The sequence below is a fragment of the Euprymna scolopes genome, chromosome 11 (genome assembly GCF_053919585.1).
Source record: "Euprymna scolopes isolate OS-2025 chromosome 11, ASM5391958v1, whole genome shotgun sequence".
Classification (NCBI taxonomy): Eukaryota; Metazoa; Mollusca; class Cephalopoda; order Sepiida; family Sepiolidae; genus Euprymna; species Euprymna scolopes.
In genome coordinates, this window is record NC_136492.1 from 19601639 (window position 1) to 19613744 (window position 12106).

Below are 12106 nucleotides of genomic sequence, written 5' to 3' on the forward strand. Positions count from 1 at the left end.
ATACCTTATTTTGACGTCTGAATATCAGAACTTCGATTGTGTTTAATTATCCCGCTTTTGAGTTTTGAAGTGTGAAATTCGGTGAATATGTTAAGTAAAATAATTAATTTTAAGTTAAGCAAAACAAAAAAAAAATTTTTTAATATTTATACGAAAAAAGCCATTTTAAAATTTTTGATAAATAAATTAACAATTTTTTTTTAGCGAGCCGAATAATGCATGACCATTATTAAACAGGGCATGCTTTGAATAATCGATACAAAAAAAAAAAATTCGATAAATATTGTGCCCTTTGTGTTAAAAATAGCATCATTTTTTTCGATCCCGTTTGAAAACGTTTGCCGCCTTTCGACTACGGTGGACCAAACGCGCTGAAATAATTTTTTTTTATTCTGCTTTAAATTGCCCCTCACCCCATTTTGGGGAGTCTGGCCCCCACACACATACACATTAAAAACCAAACTCATACAAATGGTCACCCATCTGGTACTGGCCAGCCTCAGCTTAATAATACATTGAAATTTTCGTCACTGAAAAATAAGTTTTTTTGGCCTGTTTGGTCTTCCATAGTTTTCTCCTTATCAGACGCAAACGTAAACAGAGTCGCAAAATTGACGCGAAATCTGGTTAGCTATATGAATAAGTGGAATTATTTGAAATTCAGATACTTATATTATAATATTTTTGCATATTCTCTTAGAAAATCATCCTAAATCTTAGTTAGACAATAAATAAATAAATTAATTATTTCAAAAACCTTTTTTTTTAAATATTTATGTACGTTTTTTGTGCAAGACAAAAAATGTCAATTGTTAACTTTTTGGGAAAATTTAACATTTAAAATTTAATTAAAAATAGTAGAAAAAGTTTTACATTATTCTGTTTTCTATATGATAAAATTCAGGGTTTTATCTTTCTGGAAAAAAAAAAGTTACTCAGAAATAATGGATTTTAATAAATGTAATTTAGTTTTAAAAAACAACAACAACTTGATTTTGCGGCCATTTTTGGCGGTGCCTAATATATATACACACACAAACCAAGTTAAAGCTATTCAGGAAATAAAACTCATGAGTTAAAACGAGGTTATTAAGAGTGCTCAATAAAAAAGAGCAAAATATATTTTATATATAAAATATATTTTTATTTTATATATATAATATATATATATATATAATATATATATATATATATATATATATATATATATATATATACAGGGTGGGCCAAAATAAGAGCCTTATCTTTAAATTTGAATAACTTCCACAAAATAAAAGTTAAACTCACCAAACTTTATGTGTGTGTAGACTGACCCTTCCGAGATTTTTTTGAAATAAACAAAACAAATTTTGGCCGAAAAACACTTCTTAAAACTTACATGAATTTATGAATTATAAAAAATAGGACCCTTATTTTGTCCCACCCCTATATATATATATATATATATATATATATATATATATATATATATATTTAAATCAGTTCAGTGTTAATTATCCCTGATGATAGATCCAGACTGATTCAAAAGTACTTGGGTCAACAGTGACTATGACAGCTACATCAGCCAGTTCTTGCCCGAAGCAAGAATTTTTTTTTTTTAAGTTGGAAAAGAATCCAAAGATATGTAGACAGAAATTGTCTGTTATTTAGTGAAATATGCCTAAAGGAAGGAATGCTGCCTAAATATACTTATAGATGCATAAAAACATCAATATGAAAAATATGCAAGTATTTATATATTCTCTCTATTTATTTATTGTTTGTTGCAGTGTAGGAATACAAAATGGTCTTTAAAGAAGTTTTTTTTTTCTAAAATAACAACATTTTCGATTAGCCCCTTATTCTACTTCAGTATAATAAAGGATATATATTAAAAAAAAAATGGATTATCAACTGAACAAATACGGTGCGATTTGATGATTTTTATTCCGATCTTTAAAAAAAAAAAAAAGCTATACTGCTTTCCCAATCTGGGAGGCATGGAGAAAAAACAAACAAACAAAGAAACACACCTTGAGATGAATGGTGGCTATGACGCTTAAAAATGACTTTACTATAATTATCAAATGACTGAGAAATTCGGTCAATGATATTTTGTAAACAAAACAAAAAAACGTAGGGTCAAAAATGAGGAAATCACAGAAGCATTTTTAAAGGAAGAAGAAAAGAGTTCAGCAATTTTAGTTGTCATTCATTGGCAGCCATGATGTGAATTATCATTTGGGAAAATAGTATTTACTCATAACTACTTAGAGGTTTGTAATAAAAAAATAAATAAAAATAAATATACAATTATGGACAGACTAAATAAAAGAATGACTGACTTTTTTTTCTTCCTAGTACTAGCCCATATGTCTAGTAAACATTTACGGTAAGTATATGCAGAAGAACAATTCAAAACAACAGCTTATATATATATATATAGAGATAGATATATATACACACATATATATATCATTTGCTTAATACCTTTGTCTGGTGAACTTATTCCGCTAGTGTCTCTCCATGGACTATTTGTAACTGAAAAAAAAAATTATTAATTGTCATCTTTGTAAAAAAATTGTAGATATTTTCAACTGAAGAGTTTGATTTTAAAAACCGATCTTGGAACGGTCGTTTATACAAAACCAAGATTTTTTTTTTTTTTTTTTTTTTTTTTTTTTTTAAAGAAAACAAAAAGATATTTATGTGAAAACATTAACTTTGATAATTTTCCCCTTTTAGTTAGTAATTATTTTTTAATATTTTTTTAAATAAGCTATGCATTTATTTTTCTATAAATATTGAATAAATATCCGAATTTGGCCTCAAAGTGTGCAAAAGCTTTGATAGAAATATAAAAAAAAACATTTGCACCATTTAGAAGTTTTTTGTAAAAAATATTTGAATAAAAGCGTTGCTCCTATGTTTTTAGTCTATAGTTCATTACAGAAGATTTATTAGAAGGAGAAAGAACTGTTTGAAATAAGAAACATTTTTTATGTAAAAAAAAAAAAAAAAAAAGAAGAAAGGATAATAACCATGTTATGAAATAACAGTGATAAACAAATGATCAATAAGTCATTGGAGGAAACTACTTTTGGTTTCATTTGTTTTGTAAATATGCAGTAGACATATAATGGTCTCAAAATTTAACTTTTTTTTTCTCTTTTTTTTTTTTTTTAATAAATATATTAAAAAAAGTCCAAATGATTTTTATTTATTTCTATAAGCCAGGTGAATAAATAGAAAAATAAACCCAAAATCTCAGATTCTGTCAATTTCTTTTTTTTAAGTTCTAGTTTATTCTTAAATTAATTAAAACCAGAACCAATTTGATAAGGTTTTAAAAAATTCTACATTTAATAAATAAATAAAAGGAAAATGTTGTAGTTTGCTTAAAGCATTGTATGTAGTGTGTAAGGAGTTGTGTTTGAAGGCTATAACAATGCAGTCTTGTAGAAAAGGACTGTTGGGTATAAGACAAGGTAAACAGGATAATGACAATATTGAAAGATTTCAATAATTTTCAATTATAGAGTGTTTATTTACCAACATAATCTGTCGAATTAGGATGGCATTATGGTGTTACATTCTCTAAATTTTCAAAGTATATTTCATCTTCAGAAAGAAGAGAAAAATTAAAAATATGTACAACTACTCGGTGGAGGTGTATTTATGCCAGAAACTGGAAGGAATGGGACCACAGTAGGGTAGGTTCGCAGAAGTTCTTAAATGTACATATTTTAATTTTTTTTTTCTTTCTGAAGATGAAGTATACCTTGAAAATTTGGGAATTTTACCCCATGTTCTCATCCTGATTTGACACATAATGTTGGTAAATAAATATTTTGTAATGGAAAATTGTCATTATTTCTTTTACTTTCTTGTCTCTTACCCAAGTGTTTTTTCAACAATACTGCATTGTCATAACCTTAAAAAAAAAAAAAAAAAAAAAAAAAAAAAAAAAATTAATATATTGATACAATGTATACTTTATATTTTCCAAATATGCTCATTTTTCCGTTTAGTTACGGAAAATACAAACTCTTAAAACTTAATAAAATATTGCAATGGTTAAAAATGAAAATGGATTAGTCAGTTTTGCTTTCTACACTAATGCGGCTAGGAAAGAGTTAACGAAAAAGGGGAAAGAGTTAACGAATGAAAAAATAATTACATAGCAAAAAGGCTAATTGGTTAGTGTTGTAAAATAATTTTCCAGCAAGCTTTCTATTATGCCCACCTTGGTCAGCATTTGTTAGTGAAATCCCAACAGTAAGCAACAATTTATGCAAGACACGAAACAAAATCTGTTTATGAGAAGCAAAGAAAAAAAAAATCATATTGCTAAGCAAAGAGAAAAAAAACAAAAAGGGGAGGGGAAAGAAGCTAGATACATGTTTGCAAAAATGAATCACTTGAAATTTTTATACTGGCAAAAAAAAAAAAAAAAAAAAGGCTAACAAACATGCACACTTATTTAACTGCAAACAAAAAAAAATATTCACATTATGGGGAAATATACAAGGACATTTCAAAAGTAATGCCTCCTATCTTTTATTTTTTTATTACAACCAAATGGATCAGAGGGGATTTCAAATTGTATTGTCATGATGACTGAAGTTACGCATTCATCACCTAAAAGTTTTATTTCTTGGTTACAGATATTGACGGTGTAAGCCTCTAAGAAAAGTAAACCCAGTCATGGATGTGTGCCAGAAGCAGAGTGGTGTCATTGAGTTCCTGGCAAAAGTGCATTGTGAAATGTAGAAAAAATTCTGGAGGAGAAAAAGTCGCTCATTTTAATGGTACAACTCCTGTTTTTGTAACTCTTCAACTTTTTGGGTAAAAAAAATAGGAGACTTTAATTTTCAAACTACCCTTGTATATTTTAAGTCTTGCATTGTAAAGAAAGAAAATAATAACTTATCTAAATAAGACACACAAGAAGATTTTTAGTTTGTTTATAATTTCTTAAATATGTGTATTTGGGCAGCATTTTTTTCTTTTTTGCATAATTCGTTAAATTCAATAGACGATTTTAGTCTATTAATTTTACATTCGATCCTTTCTATTTTTCGTAATGATGACTTTACTTTAGGTGGGAAATCCATTAATATAAATAGTAAAAGTCCAACCAGTTCAATTAATCCCTGAAGATGAATACAGAAGGATTTGAAAGTACTTGGACAAATCAAAGTTATGGTTATTACATCAACCAGTTCCCACCTGAAGTAAAGACTACAATAAGAAAAATGGAAAGAATCCAATGCAAAATTTCTTAAATATAAACTTTGGGAAATTTTACAAAATAAGCAAAACAAATAAAAAAAAAAAAAGGTGAAAAAACAATTAAATTATTATAGTAAATTGTTTCTACAGAAGCTCTTCATTTAAGTAGCTGTAGTCGAGCCCCGATAATCGCTCAAAAATCGAAAATTAAACTAAATACATTTGTACACAATTGGTGACATTTATTGAATAGGTTTCTATCAGTATCATGTTTAATTTTCGATTTTTGAGCGATTATTGAGGCTTGAATGAGATCGCCATTTTGTTTTCCATTCTAACTTAGCATGTTTTACATTACCTGTATTTGTAACTAAATAAACGCATTAAAAAAAGTTAGAACACAAATAAACTTATCCAGGTAGATAAAGAGTAACTTATCTTGCCTTCAGTAACATTTATTGGTTGTGTATTTATTTTTAAATCCTGTTTTTTTTTTTGTTCTTTTTTTTTTTTTTTTTTTTTTTTTTTGCTTTGTTAACCATTTTAGAAAATCAAACTTTGAATATGTTTTTTTTTCTTTCAGCAGTTAGAAAAAAAAAAAAGTTATATTATTTGGATTATTAAGACTACCATTCACAGCTCGGATACTTTCTACACTTCGTCTGACGTAACTTCAAATCTTCTCCAGATTCGTGAGAATCTTTACGCCGACATTGGAATCGCGACAAAATTTCAAACTGAACCAGAGACGACTGCACAAAGCATATTATTGTTTGTAGCAATAATGATATAATAATAATATTATTATACAGTATTACTGGTGTTATTTGAACTACTGTTCTCATCTTGAGTACTACTTTCACAAGGTTTCAACTGATGTAACCTCCGACCTTCTTTGGGTGTATCTTGACGAACTCTAGAATCTACATGAAATTTCAAACAGAACCCTTTATTTAATTCATGTTCTTGTTTCATTAATCGTTGTGAAAATAATATTCAAGATGAGAACAGTATTATTTGAATTAATCGGAAGAATTTTCTCATCTTGAGTGTTACTTGCATAACATTTCGATCGATGTAAACTCGCCATGTTTGATATTGGTTTTAAAGTTAAAAGTAAAATCTATATATCTAATCTAAAAGTGAGAATTTGTGTGTGTGTGTGTGTGTGTGTGTGTGTGTGTGTGCGTGTGTTACATATGCAAGGTGTCTCGAAAAATGTACTCACACTTCGAATGATTATAAAACCTTTATTTAGGAACAGAGTGAAATGGAATAGCTTCAAATACAGAAGACAGATGCAACTGAAGGATCATGTATACAAATGTTCAAATTGATGACCAGCGTTGTCTAGACAACGTTGCACATTTTTACATTTTTTTTTAAACAACCTGTAAAGCGCAAGTAAATTTTCGGTAATGGTGACCCTAACTTTCAAACACACCGGAAGTTGGCACCCGCGTCTTTCAATTGAAGTATGGAAGCACAGAATCGATACAATTTTCAATTATATGTTTATTTTTTTAACACCCTTCTAATAAAAATATATAAAATACGTAAACTTTATCAATTTAAAAATTTTTTTAAATCATATATCTTTTCAAATAACTTTGTTTATTTAAGTTAATGTTATATATTTTGTCAAACTATTTAGATATTTTAAAAATATATTTACAGAAACATGAAAAAAAAAAAACTATGAATGTGTCATTTTTTACAGTTTTAACTATATTTAATTACGTTATATATATATATATATATATATATATATATATATATATATATATATATATATAAAGATAAGCGATTAACAAATAAAAAAAATAATTGATAAAAAAGTTAACATATTTTTATATATTTTTATTATAATGGGATGAAAAAATAAACATAAAATATATTCGGAAATTTTATCGATTCTATGTCTCCATACCTTAATTTAGAGAAGGTGCCAACTTCCGGTGTGTTTGAAAGTTAGGGTATCCTTTTATTCATCATTATCAAATTTTCTTGCATTTGATAACTTATTTTGTGCCGATATTTTTGAATAATTTATTTTTCACCCCCCTTTTTTTTTCCAGACAACTACACTGATAGAGAGAAAGGGAGAGAGTTGGGAGTCACACTAGAACAGTTTTATTTCAAAATGACCGCTACAATTCTATTTCAAAATAACCGCTACAATTCAATTTCAAAATGATCGCTACAATTCAATTTCAAAATGACCGCTACAATTCTATTTCAAAATGACCGCTACAATTCTATTTCAAAATGACCGCTACAATTCTATTTCAAAATGACCGCTACAATTCTATTTCAAAATGACCGCTACAATTCTATTTCAAAATGACCGCTACAATTCTATTTCAAAATGACCGCTACAATTCAATTTCAAAATGACAGCTACAATTCAATTTCAAAATGACCGCTACAATTCTATTTCAAAATGACCGCTACAATTCTATTTCAAAATGACCGCTACAATTCTATTTCAAAATGACCGCTACAATTCTATTTCAAAATGACCGCTACAATTCTATTTCAAAATGACCGCTAAAATTCTATTTCAAAATGACCGCTACAATTCTATTTCAAAATGACCGCTACAATTCTATTTCAAAATGACCGCTACAATTCTATTTCAAAATGACCGCTACAATTCTATTTCAAAATGACCGCTACAATTCTATTTCAAAAAAAGTCAGGTAGATTTTTCATTACGTGAGAAGAGATCAAAACGATACATGAATGGGTCTATCTAATGTGCACGTGTAGTATTATTATAAATTATAATTATTTTAATACCTACAGACACTAGTGTTTCATGCTTACGCAATCATCAGTGCAGGAGATGACAATCAATGCTGGTCAAAGAATTTGAACCCTGCCACGAAGCCATCTTTGACTTCATTAACAAGGAACCCCATGGCCATCATTCATTGCCACGAAATTATGGGAAATTTTAACATTAATGACATTAATGACAGACGATCTTAGATTAAGTAACAGGAAATCACGATCTCGCACACAAGGTCAGCTGTCCGACCTTTTCTAATTTCCCAGACAGTGTTCAACAAATTTTTATATTTTTTAAAGGGGAGACGATAATAGATATGGAAGAGTATAAGAAGGCTATAGCAATGAAGTGAAGCGGCTGTTGTATTGGCATGACATATATGACCAAAAATGGACAAAGGAAAGAAGGTCTTATTTTGTTTTGTTATTTTATTTAACTTTGTATATCCATTTATTTTTCAAGATAATCACAATACAAATCAGTAAACATGAACTTACTGTTTGATGCAACCGGGATGGTGGAGGTCTTGATATTTCTTCTAATTTGTATTGTGATTATCTTGAAAAATGAATGGATATACGAAGTTAAAAAAAAAATAACAAAACAAATAAGACGTTCGTTTCGTCATGCCAATACAACAGCCGGTTCCCTGCATTGCTGTAACCTTCTTATACTTCTCCATATCTATTTACCAACAATACTTTAAGCAAACTACCTATCTCTTTCTCATATATATATATATATATATATATATATATATATATATATATATATATATGTGTGTGTGTGTGTGTCTGTGTGTGTGTGTGTGTATGGAGGAATTTAGGTGTGTACAACTGGTATCTCTAGTAATTACAGACTAATCTTAAATTGAATAAAAGACAGAATCATTACAATGCAATACACGAATCAGAACACCAAATAAAAATTGGGGGGGGGGTCAATGAACATGAGCTAATAATAGATCAGCAGATTTATAAATTGTGCAGATGGTTGTTGTTTGGGGGGTGGGGTGGGGGCATGATATGAGGACATAATGTTGAATTAGGATGACACGAATGCAGCCGAAAGATGTAAAATTCAATTGGACAAAAGGCATACGAGTCTGAGCATCAACAATAATCCATCGCAACCAGACATACAAGAAATCAGCTAAATTCTTTGAACACCAGTCTCTGCAAAAACGATGGCCTGTTAAAAGACACATTTCTGAAACAGTTGCTAAAATATTGTATCAGTTGGATTCTTTAGATTACTGTTCTCATCTTGACTGTTATTTTCACAATGTTTCGGTTGGTGTAACCTCTGACCTTCTTCAGATGTATCTTGTCAAAGCTTTCTGTCAAACTCGGGAATCTGCACAAAATTTTAATTGGAACTCTTTATTTAATTCATGCTGTTGTTCTATCAGCCATGACTGGGTAAAAGTCATAAGTAACTCATACCAAAAAAAACATGGCACCTGTAATCTCTAGAATAGCGTAACTTACAACCAAATTTTACCAAGTATTTTATCCACTACATCATGTGTTCTTGCTATCTCTGTAGATTAAATAGACGGTTCCATTCAAAATTCTGTGCAGATTCCCCTAGTTTGATAGAAAAATTCCCAAGTTCAACAAGATATACCTGAAGAAGGTCGGAGGTTGCATCGAACGAAATGTTGTGAAAATAAGATGAGAACAGTAGTCCAAATAATATGAACAATCCTTATCTCAAAAATTCAGAAACAAATGCTTAAATCTGTCAGATATGGATGCTAATGATGAGATGTGTCTTTTTTTTTTTTTTTTTTTATATAATTGATTATTTGTGGTGGTGGTGGGGGGGGAGAATAAACAGTGGAAAAAATGGAAGTGAAATGAAAGTGTCGATTAAAAAACTTTAAGGAAAAGATCAAAGTAAAAAATGGGCAATGATTAAGAAATGTAGATAATATTAAGTCATGATCTGTGACTTGAATGCGCTTAACATGAGATAAAGTATAATAAAATTAACCCATTAGAAAAAAGTAATGAAAATGTGATTATATATATATATATATATATATATATATATATATTATTGGTAGTATTGTTCAGTTATTGAAAAAAAAACACACAATGTGTCTATCAAAGAGTGCTCAATGTTTAGACAGAGCAATATGAATATGTTGAATATGAAAACTAGTGGCTTACACATATGCAAATATGTTTCAGTGAAAACCCTGCTAAAGGAAATCACATCATCAGGCCAAGAATATCTCCGAAATTATCAGTCAAAAACATTACCTTTTTATACCAAAACCAATCTATAGGATTATATCATTGCCAAAGGTAAAAGAGGTAACCTGGTATAAGACGACTTCTTCTAAGATCCGTATTCCTTAAATAACTACTAAAAGTAGAGTCGGATATTTTAATGCTAACTAAAAAAGCATAACTATAAAATTATATTGGGAGATCCCACATCAATTTGTATAATGTGATCACTTATTTTATCTGGTTACCCCTTTTGCCCTTGGCAATGATATAATCCTATAGATTGGTTTTAATATAAAAAAAAAGTTAATGCTTTTGACTGATACTTTCAGAGATATTCTTGGCCTGATGATGTGATTTTCCCTAGCAAGGTGGTCACTAAAATATATTTGCATATGTGTAGCCACTAGTTTTCATATTCAACAGAAAGTGTTACATGATGAGGGACACTTTTGAACAGAAAATTTTGAGTGACACCTTAGTGTTAGAGGTGACTCCAGAGCAGAAGTTATTGAAACCTTGTGATTTTCAGACAGAGATTTTTGTCTCTTGGTTGGTGAGATATCAAGCAGGAAATCTGTATCCAGGTCGCCATCCCCAATGGTGGTGACAGAGCAATGCACAATGTAATAGGTGTAGCAATGCAAATTATCCGTTTGCCTGTCTTTCTCTTACGTGTGTGAAAGTAGCCTGGTCTTCTTTTTGTAATAAATAATGATCAAGAAATTTGAATATTAAGACATGATCTGTGATTTGAATGCAATTAACACGGGATGAAGTATAATGAAATGAATTCGTTAGAATGAAGTAATTAAAAAGATGTGATATGCTAAAGGCGTTACATAATGAGGGCCTTTGTTTGAAGGAAAAGTTTGAGTGACACCTAAAGGTTAGAGATGACCTCAGAATGGAAGTCAACAAAACTAAATTTTTGATTTGACGCATGATACTCCAAGCAAGGAAGACAGATTCAGGGTTATCTCTTAAACCAGGTTATCATGCATAACTAGATGTAGCGAGATGAACTGTTATTTACTTTCTTCCTATTAAAAGAAGATGTGACAAAAGGACAAATGGTGGGGAGAGCCAAGCCAATGCCGCTAATGGTGGAGTACTCTGGCCTTTTAAAAATTGCGTGAGCAGCCCCATCAGCATTCCCCAGTCAGAGCGCCTCAAACAGTAAGCAATAAACTTATTCCATCCAAACGATTGGAGGCAAATGCCTGGGAGAGTGGACTTCCTAGAACTGTATAGGACATCAGTCGTTCCTCTTTTGATATTAACGTGAAATGAAGTTATGAAACGAATTCATTAGAAAGACGTAATGATGCAATCTATAGATGATGTTACATAATGAGGGTCACTGTTTGAATGGAAAAGTTTGAATGACGTCTTAGGGTTAGAGGTGACCTCAGAATGGAAGTCGACAAGGCAAGTTACTTTCAGGAGATTGTCCATCTTTCTAGTTTGACGATATTCAAATGAAGGATAAAGAAACATGTAATATGTAACATTAAAGAGAAATCAATTTTGAAATGGGAAGGGAGAACAAATTTTAATAAATTAATAAGGTCATTATATTATACTGAAATAATATTAATTAATACGATGCACACATTAACAAAAAAAAAAAAAAAAGATAAGATCAGTCTACTTGAAGTGAAATGGCATCTTACTTTAATAATTTCTACAAATATATATATATATATATATATATATATGTGTGTGGGAATATACTTCATTTCCTTATAATATATACTAATCCTTATTTAAGAAGCTAAATGTAATTACAGAGCAATATAGCGAATGAATGACAAAAGTCTATATTCCAAGAACTGTAAATGTCAACTGAATTAAA

At 29.6% G+C, this 12106-nt stretch overlaps 1 protein-coding gene across 3 annotated transcripts in view; it reads right to left on the bottom strand.

The window, feature by feature from the left end:
* Window positions 1-12106, bottom strand: part of LOC145287790 (tyrosine-protein kinase Src42A-like) — a 430888-nt gene that overhangs the window by 210662 nt on the left and 208120 nt on the right. Inside the window, exon 3 of one of the 3 annotated variants that reach the window (XM_080135621.1) lies at window positions 2470-2520. The exons of the other annotated variants lie outside the window; for them this stretch is intronic. Within the exon in view, the coding sequence (XP_079991747.1) occupies window positions 2470-2520 (51 nt within the window). The remainder of the gene's footprint in view (window positions 1-2469; window positions 2521-12106) is intronic. 3 annotated transcript variants of the gene reach the window in all.